The sequence below is a fragment of the Camelina sativa genome, chromosome 15 (assembly GCF_030686135.1).
Source record: "Camelina sativa cultivar CO46 ecotype springtype chromosome 15, ASM3068613v1".
NCBI lineage: Eukaryota > Viridiplantae > Streptophyta > Magnoliopsida > Brassicales > Brassicaceae > Camelina > Camelina sativa.
Window position 1 is genome coordinate 813,920 of NC_141894.1, and position 21,622 is coordinate 835,541.

General features: G+C 34.3%; 6 protein-coding genes and 1 non-coding gene across 17 annotated transcripts; 6 read left to right on the forward strand and 1 right to left on the reverse strand.

The window, feature by feature from the left end:
• Positions 1 to 3: 3 nt before the first annotated feature.
• LOC104744374 (uncharacterized) lies at positions 4 to 1,791 on the forward strand. Its single transcript, XM_010465420.2, has 5 exons — positions 4 to 222; positions 535 to 661; positions 768 to 864; positions 1,273 to 1,353; positions 1,446 to 1,791. The coding sequence occupies exons 1-5, from the start codon at positions 186 to 188 to the stop codon at positions 1,587 to 1,589; spliced, it is 486 nt and encodes a 161-aa protein (XP_010463722.1). The 5' UTR covers positions 4 to 185; the 3' UTR covers positions 1,590 to 1,791.
• A 150-nt stretch (positions 1,792 to 1,941) lies between these two features.
• LOC104744375 (uncharacterized) lies at positions 1,942 to 3,706 on the forward strand. 4 transcript variants are annotated; one of them, XM_010465422.2, is made up of 8 exons: positions 1,942 to 2,138; positions 2,219 to 2,328; positions 2,570 to 2,647; positions 2,745 to 2,820; positions 2,968 to 3,041; positions 3,131 to 3,204; positions 3,317 to 3,363; positions 3,477 to 3,706. In XM_010465422.2, exons 2-8 carry the CDS (start codon positions 2,305 to 2,307, stop codon positions 3,491 to 3,493), a joined length of 390 nt encoding a protein of 129 aa, XP_010463724.1. In that variant the 5' UTR covers positions 1,942 to 2,138; positions 2,219 to 2,304; the 3' UTR covers positions 3,494 to 3,706. The 4 variants fall into 4 exon arrangements, with proteins under 4 accessions (XP_010463724.1, XP_010463723.1, XP_087343734.1 ...); XM_010465421.3 differs by having other exon boundaries at positions 1,958 to 2,138; positions 3,474 to 3,706; XM_087487608.1 differs by having other exon boundaries at positions 1,976 to 2,127.
• A 1,725-nt stretch (positions 3,707 to 5,431) lies between these two features.
• On the forward strand, positions 5,432 to 6,680 carry LOC104744376 (putative gamma-glutamylcyclotransferase At3g02910). The gene has a single exon (XM_010465423.3). It carries the CDS (start codon positions 5,824 to 5,826, stop codon positions 6,394 to 6,396), a length of 573 nt encoding a protein of 190 aa, XP_010463725.1. The 5' UTR covers positions 5,432 to 5,823; the 3' UTR covers positions 6,397 to 6,680.
• A 501-nt stretch (positions 6,681 to 7,181) lies between these two features.
• On the reverse strand, positions 7,182 to 16,530 carry LOC104744379 (replication protein A 32 kDa subunit B-like). 3 transcript variants are annotated; one of them, XM_010465428.3, is made up of 11 exons: positions 16,389 to 16,530; positions 9,616 to 9,821; positions 9,219 to 9,323; positions 9,027 to 9,124; positions 8,882 to 8,923; positions 8,716 to 8,793; positions 8,436 to 8,514; positions 8,213 to 8,332; positions 8,056 to 8,132; positions 7,623 to 7,691; positions 7,182 to 7,511 (listed from the first exon to the last, which is right to left on the reverse strand). In XM_010465428.3, the coding sequence occupies exons 2-11, from the start codon at positions 9,715 to 9,717 to the stop codon at positions 7,427 to 7,429; spliced, it is 855 nt and encodes a 284-aa protein (XP_010463730.1). In that variant the 5' UTR covers positions 9,718 to 9,821; positions 16,389 to 16,530; the 3' UTR covers positions 7,182 to 7,426. The 3 variants fall into 3 exon arrangements, with proteins under 3 accessions (XP_010463730.1, XP_019092919.1, XP_087343728.1); XM_019237374.2 differs by having other exon boundaries at positions 8,442 to 8,514; positions 16,389 to 16,478; XM_087487602.1 differs by lacking the exon at positions 16,389 to 16,530 and having other exon boundaries at positions 9,616 to 9,920.
• LOC104744377 (WEB family protein At3g02930, chloroplastic-like) lies at positions 10,580 to 14,538 on the forward strand. 6 transcript variants are annotated; one of them, XM_087487593.1, is made up of 4 exons: positions 10,580 to 10,689; positions 11,032 to 11,184; positions 11,739 to 11,931; positions 12,034 to 14,538. In XM_087487593.1, the coding sequence occupies exons 2-4, from the start codon at positions 11,165 to 11,167 to the stop codon at positions 14,242 to 14,244; spliced, it is 2,424 nt and encodes an 807-aa protein (XP_087343719.1). In that variant the 5' UTR covers positions 10,580 to 10,689; positions 11,032 to 11,164; the 3' UTR covers positions 14,245 to 14,538. The 6 variants fall into 6 exon arrangements, with proteins under 6 accessions (XP_087343719.1, XP_087343717.1, XP_010463728.2 ...); XM_087487591.1 differs by having other exon boundaries at positions 10,636 to 10,689; positions 11,736 to 11,931; XM_087487592.1 differs by lacking the exon at positions 10,580 to 10,689 and adding an exon at positions 10,702 to 10,927.
• On the forward strand, positions 14,811 to 14,972 carry LOC147926177 (U1 spliceosomal RNA). The gene has a single exon (XR_015583371.1). It is a non-coding gene; the product is annotated as a U1 spliceosomal RNA (small nuclear RNA).
• A 2,550-nt stretch (positions 16,531 to 19,080) lies between the features above and the next one.
• On the forward strand, positions 19,081 to 21,065 carry LOC104744380 (transcription factor MYB93-like). Its single transcript, XM_010465430.3, has 4 exons — positions 19,081 to 19,203; positions 19,352 to 19,645; positions 20,071 to 20,745; positions 20,836 to 21,065. The coding sequence occupies exons 2-4, from the start codon at positions 19,383 to 19,385 to the stop codon at positions 20,870 to 20,872; spliced, it is 975 nt and encodes a 324-aa protein (XP_010463732.2). The 5' UTR covers positions 19,081 to 19,203; positions 19,352 to 19,382; the 3' UTR covers positions 20,873 to 21,065.
• Positions 21,066 to 21,622: the final 557 nt, after the last annotated feature.

Here is a 21,622-nt window from a genome sequence, read left to right on the forward strand (position 1 = left end):
GGTGCAAAATCTAAAACTTTTGATCTTCTTCAGAAAATATGTAACTCATAAAGGATGTTTTGGGAAATAAGTAATAAGTAAGGGGTCTAATAGAAAATAGATAACTCTTCTCGTTGGACGAACAAATGGCGTCCAAATATATTTCGTTTGCGTCTTCTCAGATCTCTTCTTCGTTTTCATGAACAATGGCGTCCTTCGTAGCAGCTCCTAACTCTCTCTCAGGTAACCAATCTTCTTTTGATTGTGAACTCAATTTCTGATTTTCCGATTTGCACTTGCTTAGAATTGCTCGTTGTTTCTTCAATTTCTCTGTGATGGCTTCGAATTAATTGTGAAATTAGGGATTTAGGTAGCAGATATGATGTTATAGTTTCTCTCGCAAGATCATGCTGCGTTGTTTGTAAATAGTCTGATTGATACTAGTTCAACGTATAGCAAAATCGACCTGAAGCAGATACGAAAATCCACTGATACAACTTTATGATCTGAAACTGTGTATTTTTGATTCATGTTCTTCGAATTTTATGGTATCAGGTGACTCTCATCTCAAAGCACACTGTTTGTCGTCTACAAACCTCAATCTGATTCGCAAGAGCTCTACATTAACTGTTATAACAAAATCGAATCGCAGTCACAAACTCTCGGTTTCTGCAGGTTACCGGTATGTTTCTCTATACAGATAAACCATTTAAAGCTGCTCTATTGAGATATTGATAGGTTACGATTGATTATTATATTTGATAGTTTACGGGGGTTGATGATTGCAGTGAAGGAAGCAGGGGCGGTGGAAGTAGTGATTTTGTTACGGGTTTTCTTCTAGGAAGTGCTGTGTTTGGTACTTTGGCTTATGTCTTTGCTCCACAGGTAAATTTTTCTTTTATTTTCAGTGTTTCTAACACAGGAAACAAGACGTAGATTATATGATTCTTGGCTTTAGATCTTTGCTGCTTTTGAGCTTTGGTTCTCTCTGAAATCAAGAACGTGAAGAACAGTCTAGTCTTGCACTTCCGGTTCTTCATTTCATTCTGACATAGATTATGTCGGTTCTTTATTTCATTCTGACATAGATTATGTTGGCTTAAGGGAACTCCACTGCTAAGATTTCTGTGCTTTGTTCTTCCAGTTGATCAAGTGATCCTGAGCTTTGTTCTTGAAATGATTGAATGATTCTGAGCTTGGTTATTCCAAATGAAATCAAGAACATTAACCAAATATTTTCTTTTTCTCATGTGATCTCTTACTTCCATATGATATCATGTATTTTTAATTCAGATCCGAAGATCGTTGCTGAACGAAAATGAACATGGTTTCAAGAAACCAGAGCAGCCAATGTACTACGATGAAGGCCTAGAGGTAAAAAAAAGAAAAACTCGGTTACTGATATTATAAGCAAATCTCAAATACTAAACTAATGTGGGCATATTTTGTTTGCTTGTTGATAACAGGAGAGAAGAGAGATATTGAATGAGAAAATAGGCCAACTGAATTCAGCCATAGACAATGTTTCGTCGCGTCTGAGAGGAAGCAAGAACAGTTCTTCGCAGTCTGTCACAGTTGAAACCGACGCAGAAGCAGAAGCTACTGCATGATTCAAGCTCTTTTACCAATTGAAAATTGCCTTTTCATTGGTTATGATTGGTTCTCTGATTTTTTGTTTGTTGAACCATTCCAGAGGGCTTTTATGTAGTTTTTTTATATAACCATTATGCATTTAGAAGATCAAACTTTTATAATCAAACTATAAATGGTGTAGTCGATTAGTGTTTTAAGTATTCACTTTTCTTGTGATAATTTGCTATTGAAGAATTGACACTTGAAACGTTTTTTAATCAAAATATCACTTTCTTGTAGACAGAATCCAAAGAAATTGCTGAAATCAGCTGTAAACCGGTTCGGTCAAACATAGTAGTGAACCGGTTGGCTCTTCATGCTAGTATCTCTCTCTATCTTCAACGTTACCGATCAAGTAAGAGCCAAGTCTCTTCTTCTCAGCCTAAACTTCTTCCCTATTAAACCAAAAAAAAAAAAAAAGAACTGAGAAAAAAAAAAAGTTCAAAGCAAAACCACAGATTCGATTGATATTTTTCTTCAAGTCGAAATTCGCATTTAATACAATGGAAAAGACAGGTTTTTTTGAAGTAATTCCTCTACCATTAGTTTGATTTGATTTTTTTGAAGGAGGGAAAAAAAAAAAAATCTGAAGTCCCTTTTTTTTTAGGGTTTTTTATTCTTCAGGTTAAGCTCTTATTAGATGATGTGTGAAGCGATTCTTCTTCTTCCTTCCTCTGTTCTTCTCTGCTTCAGATGGAAGATAACAATCCTCCCAAGGTAAATTTTTTTATTTTAATTAAAAAAACCACTGATGATTACTGGGTTTTGATTCGATCTTGTTGTGATGCAAAAGTTGAGATTTTTCTGGGGAAATATTGGCAATTTGTTCATGTTATGGAATGTATTATTTATACTATTCAATTTGCAAGTTTGAGTTTTTATCTTTTTTTAAAGGATTTGATTATGTCTCTGGTTCTTTTGAGTGATCCATTAACATTAATCTCATTTTTTTTTGAAGGATTACTATAAGATCCTAGAAGTTGATTATGATGCAACTGAGGAGATGATCAAGCTGAACTATCGGAAGCTTGCATTGGTTGGTTATTAAAGGACTCTGATTCTGTATACTTTGTCTTTAGATTGAAATTTCTTTTGATTAAAGAATGTTTATTGAGATTCTTAACCATATGCAGAAGTGGCATCCTGATAAGCACAATGGTGATACTGTGGCTACTTCGAGATTTCAAGAGATTAATGAAGCTTATAATGGTACAGTCTTCTTTGTATTTGATTCGATATTGAAAATAGATTTGTGTCGATTATAGCCTCTTCAGGTTGGTTAACATGCAGAAGAAGTATTGGTAGTAATCTGATTTCTTCATGTAATTTGCTTATTTTGTTCTTTTATTCCTGCAGTGCTTATGGACCCTGCTTTACGTTTTGAGTATGATTTGACTGGTATTTACGAGATTCACAAATATACTTTACGGGTATGTTGAACTGTTACTTTGAGCTATCGAATTCAGTTTAGCTGCTTTCGCATTATCAGTGTTTTGACATGTATTTGATATCAACGCAGGAATATCTGGCTAGATTTAAGGGAATGATACTTACTTGCAATGGACTCGGCATCAGTCACTCCTCATCACCATGGTACCTCCTCTTCAACTCAACCTTCTTCATCCCTTCAACTTAAGGGAATGATATCAACCTTCTGTTTGTTTATCCCTTCTTCATCCAAACCGAACCAAAACGTAAATTGCAGGACACAACAATTGGCGGAAGGCAAAAACAACACTACAGATGAGCAAGGTTTCAATCTGCTTTACTCTGTTTACCTGCTAGTACCGATTCTCTTCTTCCACGCTTTTAACTCTCCATCATCAGTAATGAAAATTTTGTCTAACTTATCACCGTTTTAGCAGGATACTGTATGAACTGAAGTAGAAACAGAGCTCTTGCAACCTTTGATCCAAAACTCAAAAGGCATATTATCATCTTCTGCCTCACCAGATGGATATAGCAGTGTACACCTTATGTCAGCCCCATTCGACGATATAACAGCTTTTGCAGGATGTTTGTATGTTTATAAATTTGATGGTATACAGTAAGAAGAAACATTGTCTGGCTAATGTATTAATAAGCTTCACACAAATTGTGGGTTGCCTGTACTGTATTATTATCATTCATGGGTCACACGTAGAGTGAGAGAGTAGATATGAAAGTGAAACAAGAATAAAAGCCTCAACCATGGTTAAGTGTTGTAGGCTTTATAGCTCTGCTTATAACAACAAAATGGATAAGTTGTGTTATTTGATTTGATAAAAAAATAAAAATAAAATTTTTAGTATTTGGTATAACGTTGTATAATTTCTTGTATGTATATATGTATTGGAATTTATTGATTGATAAATTATGAAGGTGTTGATCTCAAAAACAAAAATCATGAAGGTGTCCGAAAGCAACTTTTGTGTTCATCGTCACGTCGTCCATTGAATATGCTCAAAAGTTTCGATATGTCATGCTTTTGTTTTGTACCTTTCTTTATACACCATTGAATGTGCTTCACACTCTAATTTTCTTTTCTTTCCTTTGTGATTTTATATGAAAATTATTTTATCACGTAAAAGCCAGTTTTACACAATAGTTTATTAGGCTCGGTAGATTTGTAAATCGTAACCAAATTGTAGATACATACAAAGTTGTAAAATCGAATTTAAAAACCCTCACCAGTCACCCCCATTAATATTTTTGATTCTTTACTTATAAAATAGAAATAAAAAATGAAAAAGTTAATAAGAAAAACCGCAGATGAATTTACGGTCAGATTCGGATTACTCCACTCAACCAGAGGGCTGCGTCGTGTTAAAAAAGTTGCAAGGAAAAAGTACTTTTGACAAAGTATTTATTAAGCTTTTTAAAAAGTACATTTAAAGTTAAGTTTAAAGAGAATTTTGTCAGGTGAGGGTAAAAAGAAGAAGTACGGTGCAATTGTACTACTAGCCACGGAACAAACATCCAAAGGAAGAAAAACAACACAACTTTTATTAGCTGTTTGTATCTCTCTGTGTGTTTGTCATTGTCTCTTCAAATCATCTTCTTCTTCTTTCATCTCTTCGTCTTCTATTTGTCAACCAAACCAAGCATTTTACGTGCCTTTTTCTTTCATTTATTTTGAATGTATATTATAAGGCTTTCTCTATTCTTAAAACACATTCATAAACTAGACTTCGAAAATAAAAGAAGAAATTCAATAAATAGAGGATTATATACTTTTGATTGAGCTATCATCCATTCCACATTTCCACCCCACAAATAATTATTTATCTTTTAAAAAAGTACGGAAATAAAAAATGTTAATTCGGGTCTTTTAAAAAATAAATTGTTTTGTTTGTAACTAAATAAAGGCAACTTGGCTGTAATGTGTGGTGCTGCGTCTACACGTAACCCAAATACACCAACTCCTCACGCCAATTATTGTTTTATTTTTGTTTTTATATGCCCAAAGAAAATAATAATAACAATTTAAAAGCATAAAGTTATGTAAAATTAAAATTTTATGTACGAAATAACATATACAAATGTCAACCTTATCATATTATATTATGAATGACGTATATGATACGACGTTTGCTATATTCATTCGTCTATTAGTGAGCCGAGTGGTCCTCCCCCTGAATATTTTTTTTTATTGATTTTGAAAAAAGCAGAATGTACATATATTTACTTGAAAATTTACAACTTGGGTCGTCATTTCCTTTTATTTATTTAATTTTACACATAGTAACAACTAATTTACAAATTTGATTAGTAAATTTATAATTTTTCATTTTATCTTGTCATGCAATAAAAAGTTAACTAAATGGCTAGTAAATGTATAAAATTAAAGATTTATTTATAAACTATGATTAACAAGCTAGATAACATTGTCATTTCAATTGCAACAACTGGAAAACAATCTAAAAAACATACAACATGATTAATGTTCTAAATAATTAAAAAATGGTTATTGTATAATTTAAGAAAAGAAGAATAAAATAATAAAGTGAGGAGATAAAAAATGAAAAGTCCAGTACTATAAAAACGCGTCATCGGGTTTAACCCACAAAATTTCCTCAGGCCCTAAAAATCAGAGATTCCTATCTCTCTCTCTCTCTCTTCTCCGATTCTGATTCTATTTTCTATTTTTGCTTCACCAACCCCACACACGCACACAAATTCTCCGTTTGATCTCTTCTCTAGGCCTAATCAATTTTGTTTACTTTCTCTATTATGGGACACGAAACAATGACGCCGGCGAAACAGACAACAACAACAACAACGCTTGTGTTCACGTACGGAACTCTTAAGACAGGATTCTCAAACCATGTCCTGATGCAAGATCTGATCCGATCAGGCGACGCTTCTTTCAAAGGTGTTTACAAAACCTTTGACAAATATCCTCTCGTCTGCGGACCTTACAGAGTCCCTTTCCTCCTCAACAAACCTGGATCAGGTCACCACGTGACCGGAGAGCTTTACGCGGTTTCTCCTCGCGGTCTCTCTCGTCTCGACGAGCTCGAAGGGATCAGCCGCGGCCATTACGTCAGGCAGCCGATCCGTCTCTCAGCGACGGGTGAGGAGGAGGAAGATGAGGGAGGAGATCTGGAAACAGAGCCGTCGTTGGTGGAGGCGTATTACGCGCACAAGAGCTACGAGGAAGAGCTGTGGAGGAGGAATCGTGGGAGATCGTTCGGCGCGTATACGGAGAACGAAGCGCGTGGGTACGTGAAACGTAAAGACAGGCCTCAGCATCTTAGCTTCTTGGATCATATCCGCATTTTCGTATCTTCTCCATCTGATTGATTTCTCTATTTCAATTCTTCCCTCTCTCTCTCTCTCTCTCTTTTGTTTGTTTGTTTTTTTTCCTTTCTCGGGAAAAAGAAGAAAAGAAAAAAACACAAAACACAACTAGTTTAGTTTTACAGGGTCCCACCAGTTTGTTTGTCCGTCCGTCGTATCCGTACAACCGGTTTGTTGTTATCGATTTGATTAGAGAGAGGGAGAGAGAGACAGATATAGAGGTTTCTGTGATCGTTGGATGTAAAACATACGATTCCATCTTTGAAAATAAATGTAGGTTGTCAATAGAGTTCTTCTCGTATCCAAGATATCTAATCTGTGTATCTGAGTTTTACAGATTATATAATTTGTTCGGTAGCAAAATTAAATCGAAATAACCAATAACTAAACATAGTCGGGGATACAAAGCCTACAAATGATTAGCATTTGTATCTTTCTAACTTAACTTGAGTGTCTATGTAAACGTCTCAAGGAGATTCAGGACGCTACGGAATTGTAGTACCTCAATTATTTGCCTTCTTTGTTTTGTCCTTTTTCTTTTTTTGTAGTTCGGCTATTTGCATTTTCATACTATTATATAATGCAGACATTTCACATCGACAAGAAACAACCTGCCGCCATTGTCATGTGACATGATTCATGTAACTAAAATCGGCAGAAAAACGAAACCATAACATTTTTTGTTTAACAATATTATTAATCAGAAATTTAAGCTAAGTAGACCTTTGCCAACTCCAATGGACAAGTAGCAAGACACTCTAGGGTCAAGATGTTAACTGAACATCTAATTAAGTAATTAATCTTTCATTAAAAGATGTATGAGGTGTACACTACAGTGCTTAGATTCATTATAAAAAAAAAAAAAAAAAAAAAAGATTCTGGTACGACTACTAAAAATCAAAGGCCCAGCCCAAAATTTTGATCGGATAAGGGAGTCTTGAAGCTCAATATTGTCCTACCTAAGGGCCTATACAAGGGGCTTTTGAACTTGCGAGGACGATTGATATGAGACGACGACATAAAACGATTTTCATCACGCGTTTAAGGTTGATTTGAAACATGTATCGTCCACAGTCGAGTAAACGCAGCCATCGCTGGAGAGCTGTTCTATCGCTTGCCTGCCACAGAGACAAACCAGTTCTTGTCGAGAAATTTTTTTCGTTGATATTGTACCTTTATCTAGTAGAGATAGATAGAGACAGGAGGGAGATAGAGATAGAGAGATATACCTGACTTGAAGCGGCGGAATCCTGAGGTCACGCGCAATTATATCACAATGAACTCCAGCTTCAGATACACTGATGTAGATTCAACATATATATAAAAAAAAAACCAAATATCACACTAATGTTAGCTTTTTCGATGAGCGAAAGAGAGGTATGATCCAATGAAAGAAGTTGAGTCTCATATTGCAATACAATTATCACTAACACGAGAACATCATCTTCTGCAATATCACAATTTCAAAAACCAGCAACAAGGCTTATTATATACTTACTTGTGCTAGTTGAATGAGCTTTTCTTACAAATTAACAAAATTTGGCTCATAAAGACTTTAGAGGTTAATTTGCTTATTTTATGAACTGAAGTTTGATCATGTGTATACAAAGCTGTACGAATGATATATGACAAGTTAATTGGGGTCATAGTAGATGTACTTACAGGTGCATAGGTTGATTTAGGTAATTCATGACCGTCTGCTTTACACCATGCATTGGATCATTGATTTGGTTCGAGAACTGGAAAAGGTTCTTCAGTAACTTAAGATGGCCACAAAAGAGATGTAGAATTTGAATTATACATTGGATCTGTCTAATACCTGATTAGATGGACCGGTTTGGTATGGCTTTGCAGAGGTTGGCATTGTTGAATATGGCATTTGGGGCCTAGGAGTAGCAGTAGCCTGAGTAGTAGAGCCACCTTGAGCAACAGAACCACCCTGACATGAGAAGTTCAAAGATGAAGGATAGGCTTAAAATAGCAGTGAAGTTTGAAGATGTGGGACAAAGCTTAAAATAGCGGTGAATGATAGGCTAATATACCTGTACCTTGGTGTTGTACATGTGGACATACATACACTCGGTAAAGTGGTGTACAATTTCATTAAAGTCAGTGACAGGCCTGAAAGCATATTATTAGACTCAAGTAAATATCTTTATGCAGCAAATTCATTTACTTTAAACAAAGCAAAATAGAATATGTAACATTTTGAGCCACTGAGATGATCAAACAGATATTTCAAATCTAGAAAGCCTAATAGGAAATGATTCGCTGACCAAGTATATCATAAACTGATTGAGAAAGTATGTCAAGAAAACAAACCTGATTGAGAAAACATTCACAGATCGCTTCCCTTGAAAACTTTTCACGTGTCCATGTAAGCGAACATACATCCCCAGCCTGTAACAGATGTGGAAAATTCAAATTTGTATTATAGTTAACCTATACCAAATTAAATAGTCTACAAATGTACTCAGAAGAAACATACCTGACTGCTTCCATTTCTTCAGTTTCTTGACGTTCCTGACACCTGCAGATAGTTATCCACAATAGATTAGCAAGCGATATAGTGGAGCTCTTATGATAGCATTTTCAAATTGAGGTTCTATTAGCATTAGTATATAAGAACTTGCCATCTGACACAATCAACCCAGCCGGTACCGTCATCAACAACAAAATCGACCTGAGTGATTCTGTTCTCCATTCTAGAAATTCGTCCAACGATTGCAACCTATACACAGATAACAACAATATAGTTACAGTGTTAATAAACACATCAGCAAATAAGTTAAACCGCAGAGGAAGAAGAAGAAAAAAGAGCTTACAGTGTTAATATCAACACCATCTACAGAGAAATTTGATTCACCATTGGTTGTTGCGCTACTCAATTGCTTCAGTGTCAGGGGAAGCAAGGTACGTACATCACGGTTCTGCAAAAAACAGTGGTGAAAACTCATATATTGATGAATTGCTAAAGTAAAAAATGCTGCACAGCATATGATGTCTATAACACCAGATTCACTACTCGAGATAAACATAATTTGTATTGACATGTATAGTAGATCTATGATAAGATGCAAAAATCACGAAATCAACATCATTCCCATAGCAGGGGAACGAAAAGCACGGGGTAATAGACTTGGATTGAACAAAACGCGGAAAGGATTGATCGAATTCGTCAGATTGAGAAGTTAATCAGAGAGAGAGAGTGAGGAAACAAACCTTGAGGGACGAAGAGGAGTCATTCCCTTGCGTAGTCGACTGAGAAGGCATGAAACCGCCGCCGGCAAAAGCGGCGTTGCCGTCAAACTCGCCTCCGTACATGTTTTTCAACTCGTTTGTTTGAAGTCGATTCGAAACCCTAATGGAACGCTCGTCGCCTCGCTTCAACGGAAGTGTGATTTTAATTCTTCGATCTTCACCGCTTTCTGGAAAATTCACTCGGTGAGTTTTTAATAATAAATTTTACCTAGTAAATTTTCGTATCTTCTAATAATATCTACAATTGCAAATTTCAACTTATTTATTGTTAGTAAAAAAAAGAACTAGTGTAAAAAATATGTATAGAATTCCCGCCAAAAATGTCTCTCATTTTCCCGCGACCACATTTTGAAGTTTCCAAGTTTTTTTTTTTTTCAAAAGCATTTTTTTTTTTTTTTTTACATCTGCAATATTTATTAATTTGAAACCGATAATACAAAAAGCATTTTTTATGTCTAATAATCCGAAATAATCATTTTTTTTTCCTATAATAAACAGGTAATTAAATGGCAGAAGCCAGGTCAGCACTACTTTATAATTATAGAGGCACATGGATTTTAAAGTACAGTCCTTTTTAATCTTGCGGTTAATTAATGGACCTTAAGACATAATGGCCCACTGGGCTCAATAACATTTTTTTGTCGATTGGTAGCTAGCTAATAAGAAGATTCAAACAAGACATTGATGAAAATATTTTTTTGGGAAGGTAAAAAAATTTGGTTGACTGCAATTGTAAAGAAAAAAAAAGGTTTGGTTATCAATCAAATATATTTTGAAAATTTGATTGAGTATACTATTATCATTATGATTACAGTTGCGAAGAAATTGGTTATGTTTTCATCATTATCTTTTTGACATATTTTATCATAGCCATCAATCACCACAAAATTTCTATTGTCGCATTGCTAAAAAAAAACTTTGGTTTATGATTGGGTGACAGAAACAAACAAATCATCTTAAAGGAACGATATTTTTTGGCTAATAATAAGTCTTTTTAATTCCTCCCTATTTATGCTGATGATAATTCAATAATCGGTAATATTTTCTACTACTAGTAGTATATTTTGGTTTATACGATAGATAGCTTAGTCGTTATTTGTTTGCGTTGATCACGTAGGATCGGAAAACGAATCGGATTTTTTTGTTTGTTTATTTATTAATTTTCTAAATAATATACACTGTGTATTTGCTTTTTATCGCTTTTTTTGGGGAGGAGTGTGGCCACTCTTGAGACTTCGCCAACTTCTATAATTCATTTTACGTTACTACTAGTGTTAGTTCATCTGATGATCCTCACATCATTGTCTCTCTCTTTCTCTTTTTCATCTCTACGCAAAAAATGGAAACTCAGTTTGAACAAATTTGATTTTTTTCCAGGTTCAAAACAAGATTCAGACAGTTTTAGTAGTGTTTTGTCTCCAATTCTCTCATAGTTCCTTCATCCGCCTCTAATGTAATTTACATCTCATTGCATTATTGATCCCACAGCGATTACGGAGACTGTGTGACTATGGCTTCTTCTAAGATTAAGTAAGCGTTTTTCTTATTCCTAAGTTTCAGTAATCCCGTCGGTGGAATATTCCGTCGATTCCAATTCCGATCTGGTTTTATTTTTCTTGTTCGTTGGTTTTGGGGGTAGATCTGATTTATATATATAGGTATGGGTTTAGGGTTTAATCTCCTGATTTTTAGGGGATATAGATATAGTAGTATTATTCTGTAGCACATGACATGATCGATCAGTATTATTTATTTCGTCTGATCATCCTCTCGTTTCTCTCTACTTCTTTTAATCTTATTATTAAATACAATGGTCATGTCGTGTTCTTATTAATGTGTTGTCTTCTTCTGTTAGTTCTAGTTTCAATCCAGATGATACATATGTCTTTTACTGCAACACATTGGTGAATTTGTGATTCTTGTGTAGTTAAAAGCATATATGTCTGTTACTGTGACTGTGACTGTTTGTATAAGTTCATATTAGAGAATTGCCCACTCTGGAAGTTGTTATGTAATCAATTTTTCATGTGTCTCCTTTTGCTTTTGCTTGATGACACTTTGTTGTTGTTGTTTTTCTGAAGCAGGACTGGTTTATCTGAAACTCCTTTGGGAAAATCATCTCTACGAGTAGGTAAACTGACTCGGTTGGTGACTAAGTCTGAGACTAACTCTCCTTCACCTACTCAACAGTCACGGCATTCCCTCGAGCGCTCTTCTTCTAACTCAAAGCCTTCTTCTACTGAAAAGAGGTCGCCCAAAGTTTCAACCCCACCAGAAGTAATCATCTCAATACTTGTATCTTTTTCGATATCTTTAATTTTGAAGAAGCCTTTTTTTTAGTTGTTGTTGTTAACTTGTGTTTGTGTTGATTGTTTGCAGAAAACTCAGATACGGGCTGTGAAAGGATCAGAATCATCACAACCTCGTTCAGTTCAAATCAAGGAAGATTTGAGAAAAGCAAATGAGCTGATAGCATCGCTCGAGATTGAAAAAGCTAAAGCACTTGATGAACTTAAAGAAGCGGGGGAAGAGGCTGAAGAGGCGTCCAGGAAACTAGATGAGGCTTTAAAAACTCAGAAAAGGGTCCAAGAGAAGTTTGAAATTGAGAAATTTGAGGCTGTTGAGGCGGGTATAGAGGCGGTTCAGAGGAAAGAAGAAGAATGGAAGAAAGAACTCGAAAACGTCAAGAGCCAGCATGCTTCGGATTCAGCTGCTCTTCTTTTGGTAACACAGGAGCTGGAGAATGCCAATCAAGAATTGGCTGCTGCTAATGATGCCAAGAGTAAGGTTTTGAGTCAAGCAGATGATGCTAGTAAGTTGGCTGCAATTCATGCAGAGAAAGTGGAAATCTTGTCGTCAGAGTTAATAAGATTGAAGGCTTTGCTTGATTCAACACGAGAGAAGGAAACCATATCCAAGAATGAGATTGCTTCAAAACTAGGAGCGGAAATAGTGGTTCTAGAAAGAGAGCTTGAGAAAGCGAGAAGTTTTGAAGCAAAGGTCAAGGAACTTGAGATGATCATTGAGCAGCTTAATGTTGATTTAGAAGCTGCTAAGATAGCAGAAACTTATGCGCATGGCTCTGCTGATGAATGGCAAAACAAAGGGAAGGAATTGGAGAAACGGTTGAAAGAAGCTTACATGCTGGAGAGATCTGCCTCGGTATCTCTGGTATCTGTGACAAAGCGGCTGGAAGGAAGCAATAGTAGATTGCACGATATGGAATTTGAGATTTTTGGTCTTAAAAGGAAAATTGAGTTATTGGAGATGGCTGTTGCTAGACAAAAGGTTGATCTTGAGAAATCTGAACAGAGGCTAGGTATTGCAGAAGAAGAATTATCTAAGATTGAGAAAGAAGCAGAGAAACTGAAGAATGAGCTTGAAACTCTGAATGAAGAGAAAAATCAAGCTTTAAAGAAGGAGCAAGATGCTACTTCAAGTGTTCAAAGGCTCTTGGAAGAGAAAAACAAGATCTTGTCAGAACTGGAGAGCTCAAAGGAGGAAGAGGAGAAGAGTAAGAAAGCAATGGAGAGTTTAGCTTCAGCATTGCACGAAGTGTCGAGTGAATCACGTGAGTTGAAAGAGAAATTGTTGAGTCAGGGTGATCAGGATTATGAAACACAGATAGAAGATCTGAAGTTGGTCATTAAAGCAACGAACAAGAAGTATGAGAATATGCTTGACGAGGCGAGACATGAGATCGATGTTCTTGTCAATGCGGTAGAACAAACCAAGAAACAGTTTGAGAGCGCAATGGTAGACTGGGAGATGAGAGAAGCCGGTTTGGTGAATCACGTGAAGGAATTTGATGAAGAAGTTTCGTCAATGGGGAAAGAAATGAATAGGTTGGGTAATTTGGTTAAAAGGACTAAGGAAGAAGCTGATGCAGCATGGGAAAAAGAATCTCAAATGAGAGATAGTCTTAAAGAAGTGGAAGATGAGGTGATTTATCTTCAGGAAACTCTCAGGGAAGCGAAAGGTGAAACCTTGAAACTAAAGGGGAAAATGTTGGATAAAGAAACTGAGTTTCAAAGCATTGTTCATGAGAACGATGAACTCAGAGTGAAACATGATGATTCTCTGAAGAAGATCAAGGAGTTATCTAAGTTACTCGAGGAAGCATTGGCTAAGAAATATACAGAAGAGAACAGTGAGCTCAGTGAGAGTGAAAAAGACTATGATTTGCTTCCAACGGTGGTTGAGTTTTCTGAGGAGAATGGTCATAGAAGTGCTGAAGAGAAGTCTTCTAAAGTAAAAACCCTCGATGGCATGAACATGAAACTTGAGAAGGACGCTGAGAAAAAGGAAAAGAAAGAACATTCACCAGATGATGCGACAGTTGAAGAAATGTGGGAAAGCTGTCAGATTGAGAAGAAAGAAGGATTCCACAAGGAAAAACTAGAACAAGAATCTGCAAAATATGAAGAGGAAGACTCGAACATGATAGACCAAAGCGAGAAAACCTCACCTGTAAATGGATTAACTGGAGAAGATGAGCTGGTGAAGGAGAAAGACAAGAAAAAGAAGAAGACATTGTTTGGTAAAGTTGGAAACCTTCTGAAGAAGAAAGGACCCACGAACCAGAAATAAAAGCCTCTCTTGATTACTTCACTTTTGAGGTATTGCAAATTCTAGCTTTTACATCTCTAAACACACATCTCTTTGCACCATTTTGATTTCTTCATTAGTGTTCTTATTTTTTATTTTTTATTTAGTTTATGGCTTCTGCCTTCTGGAATAGGATTTGTTTTAAGTTGTTGGTTTATGATTCTTTTCTTCTTTCGATTTTTTTGGCTTTCACTGTTATTATTTGTTCTTTTGTCAAACAAACCCAGAAACAAAATCTCTATTATAAATATCCAGGGATTAATTCCTTTTTTGCAACCTTCTAGTATCATCCACATAGTATGTATATTCCTATTGAAGGAGACTATCAAATCCAGAAATAATAATAATTCGAGGATAGAAGGGAGATAATTACGTGAAGTTTTGTGAGAGCATATCTTTTTTTACATTTTGACTCAGTTTTTACTTTTTAACTTAAATGAGCGATCCTAGTTACTTCACTAATCTATAAAAAGTCCCACATCGCTTAGACCAAAAGAAATGACTAGGGGAGCAGGAGTATAAATAAAGTAGCGGATGGTTTGGGAAAATCACTTACCTGGACGGGGTCAACTCGTGATCAAGAAGACGAGTGGCCTAGGCTAGTGACCTCCATTGCACATTACGGAGGGGTGCTTAGCTTAAGGTCTTTCCAAGAGGAAGAGCCTACGTCATTATTTGTGGCAGGGGGGTTTGCGTTCGCGCAGCCCCTACCATTTTTATCAGTCTTAACCTTTATAGGTTCTACAATTAGATGATGTAATTTGTACACAATTTAGTTTCCTGAAATTTATAATTATTTCAGTACAATAATCCCACATCGGAAATAGATACCAAGTCAAGTTTGCGATGACGTATGTTTGTTGCATCGGTATCCCACATCGAAATAGATATTGTGGAATCATCCGCAAGATAAATGGGTCATTTCGTAAACAAATAACCCTAACAAAACAATCAAGCCCAGCCCGATAGACTGAAACGACTTTGTTTCCTTGGTTTCAATAAACTGGTGGCTAGGTTCTTCTATATTTACTCCCTATATTTTGACCGTGTAGAACTTAGAACTTAATTTACCAAGAACTTTTACCTATCTTTGGTTCTCTTAAATCTGGTAGGTATCTTTCAATGAAGTTTTTTCACGTTAAGTAACTGCAGGATAAAGAGTTTTAACCGGACAGAACTCAGCTAACAAGTTTCCCACGGTTAACAGAAAGTTTAAAAGAACTTTTTATATGGTTCTATCCTGTGATGAAGTCAAAGTTGAGCTTAATACATTATATGAAAATCAGTTGTGTTTCATAATCTTTGACTTTTAAACGGATAACAATGTTGAAAAAGGTAAAATCGTTTCTTAAAAATAGACAAATCTCTAGTTTAACGAAACCTTTGATTACTACCAAAAGTACACATAGAAGGTAAAAGAGATATGATTGTTCATCTGTTCCATTCATCTTTACATTAGCCACGTACGTGGTAAACGTTTAATTTACACACCTATATGGGATCCTTTTTTTTGTATCAACGAGATAAAATTGGACCAAATTATATTTTATGTTGCGTAATTGAATCAAACACATATATATGAGTATACTACTGGTCGATATATATACAGTTACTTGTATTGTTTAGTGTGTATACATATTTATATATCAATATTTTGTGCTATATAAATAATTATATTGAACGAAATACGATATAAAAAAACAAAAAACAGAAAGGTACTGTTTGTATCCAATCGTTTTTTATTAATTTAATTATGAACATATCTTAATAATAGCTTATATATGTACGAATGTCTATCAAAACTACTTTACAAAATAAACTAAATCCAAACCTTTTTTTTGTGTGCAAAGAACTAAATCAAATGCTATACGCAAAGAAATACATATTTCTCAGTACAAATGACGCTATATATTTGTGTGATATCATCTTTATATATTATAGGTGTTTAATTCGATCTTTGTTGTTTATAATACATATATAGGTTAATAGTGTATTTAAATAAAATGTTGGGATACAAATAAAAAACTGAACATTGTCCGTTATTTATATGTATATACTAACTTTGCCAAAAACATTAAAACAATGTAGTGACTTAAGAAAACAGTAGACATCGGGAAAAACCAAACCTGCATTAGCTTTCAAAAAGTTCTTCCATTGTTTCGGACCCGAATTGTGTCTCTAAATTGTATATTGATCCAGAAGATTGATGTCGGTGTAAATGGAGAATTGGAGATATATATATTCCTCTCAAACCAAATGCCTTAACACAATTTTTTTGGAAAAAAAAACTTTTTAGAACCTTTGGTACATGTGTAGGCATTAAGGATGAAAGCCATCAGCCATGACATCATCGCAAGCCAAGTGTGGAACAATACAGAGGGACCACTAGCCGAATGGCCCGAAACAGAGTATAATCCATGCATGTATAGAATGTATTGCATTCATGTATTGTAGGTTCTGCATTCTTTGATTATGGAGACTAAAAATCTAACTTAATTCACGGTATATGTAAAGAAAATAATCTTGATTGAGAAATCTTATTGATGGTGATCAATCGCAGAACTCATAGATAAACTCATAGAGTAATTTAAGAATCTATTGCTTATGAATTATATTTGAATAAGAGACCAAAACATAGGCATCATATATAAGATTAAATCTGGTTTCGTCGGTTCGTCCACTAGTGACAGTAAATGAAAATAGTCGTTCTCTAAATCCGAACGTAACGTTACGTACATTGCATGGGCTCGTAAGAGATAATTAAGTTTATTAATTACTATCTAAGTTATGTTGTGCTATGCTTTGGGAACTACGAGTATTATAGCAACATCCGATCAGGTTTTAGCTTGCGTGAGCGTATTATTTATTTTTGTCTTTTATAAAATATTGATGGTTTAATTATATGTGTACGTATATAAAAATACACAAATTATACTTGATTCTATTATATGTGCCGTGTACATGTACGTATATAAAAAGCACATAAAAAGTATTAACGTCCGTATTTATAATTTCATGGCGTTGGGTTGTGCATTATGGAGAAAATTAGTCTATAGATTAGGATAATTTAGTTTTGTCCTTGTGTTAATATTAGGAGATTTTATTTTACCATTAATTTTGCTGGGATATTTTCTATTGAAGAATCATAAAGGGATATTCTTGTTATGAAAGATTATTGTGTACTTGTAACTTTGTTAACCACCGTAATTCCGTAAATACACTTTACTTGCGATGTAGCAAAGATAAGTCCTTAGGTAAGACCGAAGACGAATAATGAATTGGGTTTGGCTTCAATTGTGTGGGATGAGAATGCTGTCGCATTCGGATTAGTTGGAAACTTCTATATACGAATAATTACTTTAATTTCTTCTCCTTTCAATAGTAAAAAACAATTGTTATTGAGATTTCTAAATCGTTATACCACTGATTTTAATATATTATGTCATGGATACTTTTGGATGTCTCAACGTTTGTTCATGTTAAAAAAATGATGTCAGCAATGTGTATTTAAAAGCCACGTAGAAAGAAATATTTACATACAAGAATCAAGAAAAAAAAAACTAGTAGTTAAAAGTATTAGGGTTTTGGGGCCCCCTGGGTTTGCGATCTCAAACAAAATAGTTTGCGTGTCTTAATGTGCTTAAAACTAGATTTATACCAATAATGAACAACCATATCTAGACCTTGATTAAACTTTTTTAGATGAACAAAACACTATATATAAAACGTTTTGAAAAAAGAATATGTAAATGTGTATGAGTTGAATAATATGAGCAAATCTACTCTATAAAATAGTATAAATAAAAAACAGTTTTTTACACGTACAAACATATATTACATGAAAACCCCTAAATTTTAATATTATATATATATATATTGCTATAATGTGTTAATAATAATAAGCGTCCATATATAATTAGACAAAAAAAATGCTGAATTTTACTAGAAAATTAAAAGTGTAACTTTTTTTGGTTAGAGATAAATATAGTAGAACTTCTACCCTTTTTAAATGAGTAAAAAAAAATGTTATTGAGTAACTTTTCTTAAAGACTAAAATGTTTTATTCATATCGACTGATCCGAACACGGTTCAGTTATACAATTTGACTTTTTTTTTATCTGATATGTATATGGTTGAGATGTGTCACTAGTTGACCAATGAACAGTAATCCATACTATTATAGCTAGGCACTGTCTGCATCTCTTAGGCAATATGTTTTCATATACAGTTGTGCCAACTTAGCATTATAAATTATTACATAATATATTGTTTTAAGTATTAAGTAATTCAATATATAGTACATAAACATACACGATCACAACTCAAAATCCATATGTATTATTTAATATTTTCTCAATAACGTATAATATGTTGCGTGAAGACACACCAATTGACCAACACACATTACAGACTACAAAACTATATGCCGCAATTTACAAATTTAGTGTGTATAGTATTAACTTAATCTCAATATATATATATACGTTTAAATATTTACTGGAACTGTGATTTAAAACTAATACGAGAGTTTATATTCTATGATTCTTTGAATATTTTAGCTCTTTAACTAACTTTTTTCGTATTCTCATACTTAAAAAAAAAATTGAGAAACTCTTACATTGTCAACATGAATTAGTTGCAGCAACTTTTATTCCACACATTACTTCACAAACTTGAACATCTCCTTCTCCTGTCTCCTCACTTTTCTTCTAGTTTCATCAAAGGGCATTTGCATCATTTCACTTATTTGATTTGATTAAAGTCAAATCGACACGTCACAAGAGCTAACTAAGATCTTGTTCCGACAAGACACAAGACAAAGACGAAAGCCTCTTCTATATATAAAGTGAAGAACAAAACACTTAATTAGCCTTATTACCTCAGATTCTGCCTTCACCAAAATCTTCTATATATCTTCTCAATTATCTCTCTTCCTCACAGGTATTTTAATACATAAATTGTATGCTCACTCATTAATCTCTTATTTGTGATCATAAATCCGATCTCTTAGCAAAAGTGTGTTATCAAGTATATTTTGAAGCAATTTATATGTAGTTTATTAATTTTTTCATTTTAACTTTATGTCCAGCTACAGTTAATAGCTATATGTTTTTGAAAAAATGGGGAGATCACCGTGTTGTGATGAGAGCGGATTAAAGAAAGGGCCATGGACGCCAGAAGAAGATCAGAAACTGATAAACCACATAAGAAAACACGGCCATGGAAGCTGGAGAGCTCTTCCTAAGCAAGCCGGTTTAAACCGGTGTGGAAAGAGTTGCCGATTGAGATGGACTAATTACTTGAGACCAGACATCAAAAGAGGAAACTTCACAGCCGAAGAAGAGCAAACCATCATCAACCTCCATTCTCTTCTTGGGAACAAGTAATTAATCTTACAAATTTTATTCTTAATTACTTTGATTAGAAATTATATTTGAGATGATTATCAAGAGCAAAAATTAGAAAACCGATAAATATTTTTTAAGTTTCTAAAAAATCTTAGTCTTTTTCATCAGTCATTTATATATCACATATCTAAAAAAATTATATTTATGTGTGTATATATATGCTATTATACAGTTTCTTTTTTGGTAGTTGAGGTATAGAAGAACTGAAGAATATGTATGAAAAAAAACCTGCTACACTGGAGTTTTCTTGGTGCATGCATACTTACTCGTCAATGTTCAATATTATCAAGTCTATAATTAGTTATCTTTATATAGCTTGGAAATTTTATATAATACGTATAAAGCTTAACTAACCCACTAATATTTATTAACCTTTTCCTTTTTTTTTTTTTTAATAAAGGTGGTCTTCTATAGCTGGTCATCTCCCAGGAAGAACGGATAACGAAATAAAGAACTATTGGAACACACATATCAGAAAGAAACTAATTCAGATGGGGATCGATCCAGTGACCCATAGGCCAAGAACCGACCATCTAAACGTTCTAGCCGCTCTCCCGCAACTACTAGCCGCCGCAAATTTCAACAACCTCTTGAATCTGAATCAAAGTGTACAATTGGATGCAACAAGTGTTGCAAAAGCCCAGTTGTTACATAGTATGATTCAAGTCCTTAGCAACAACAATACCTCTTCTTCACTTGAAACACATCACACCAACACCAACAATAACCTCTTTGGCCAATCTTCTTTCTTGGAGAACCTACCAAATATTGGTGAAAATCTTTATGATCAAACCCAAAGCCTCTCTCACATTGTTAATCAGCCTCTGGATTCGTTTACTAGCCCGATGCGAGTAGTTGCTCATCAAGATGATCAGAATTCTATCCCACCGTTGGTTTCGGCATCTCCTGATGAGTCTAAGCAAACCCAAATGATGGTCAAGGACAAGGAAATTTTGAGGCATGCGGATCACACTTCAAACCCTTCATCGACCTCAACGTTCACCCAAGATCATCAGCCATGGTGTGACATAATTGATGATGAAGCAAGTGATTCTTATTGGAAAGAGATCATAGAGTGAGTACTTGACGGTCGTTTTTTTTTTTTCTTGTCTTTTCTTAAATCTTGACGAACTCTTATAAGTATCTTTTGTTGTTCTCTTCGCAGGCAAACTTGTTCGGAGCCTTGGCCATTTCGTGAATAGAGAGGCGAAAGAAAAACATTAATTAGCATTATTTTTTCTGTGGATATAGATGTATACATATATATTGTTAATTAACTTTCATACAGTTTGTGTATTTATTCGACCATGTATACAAAACACATTCATACTGTACAAAATTGATTTTTCATATATTTGTATTATATTAATCTTTCATTAGTTGAGATTTTAAAAATTTGTAATAGTACCCCCAAACTATATATGAGAAAAATAATACAAAAGCTATATGTATAATCTTTGTTTGTTTTTCGATTATATATTATGATTTCAAATTTAGTTGGGGATGGTTAAGAAGAAGTGAACTAATAAGAGTCTCGAAAGTGACACAATCTTATTTTTGTTTTGACTTTTAGAGGAGACAAAAGAGATGTATATCAGTATATATGGGAGGAAATAGATGGTAGCATTTAATACGTCATCGTACCTATTAAACTCGTGGCTAACTATATATAGTCCAAGCAAGTTATAATTTAATTCCTTTTATAGTATAACATACCGAAATATTTTTTATTTAAAACTCGGGTGAAATACTGAAATTAATGAAACAAACAAGACAAACACTGTATGATTAGTGTGTCCAATGTGGACACATCATCATGTAATTTAATATGATATATGAAAGAATTCAAAAGAGAAAAATGAACGATAACTAATTTGTATCATTGATATCAATCGCAATTATATAGATTTTATGTCCGGATTTAACTAAGCAAACTTTAATATAATTACATA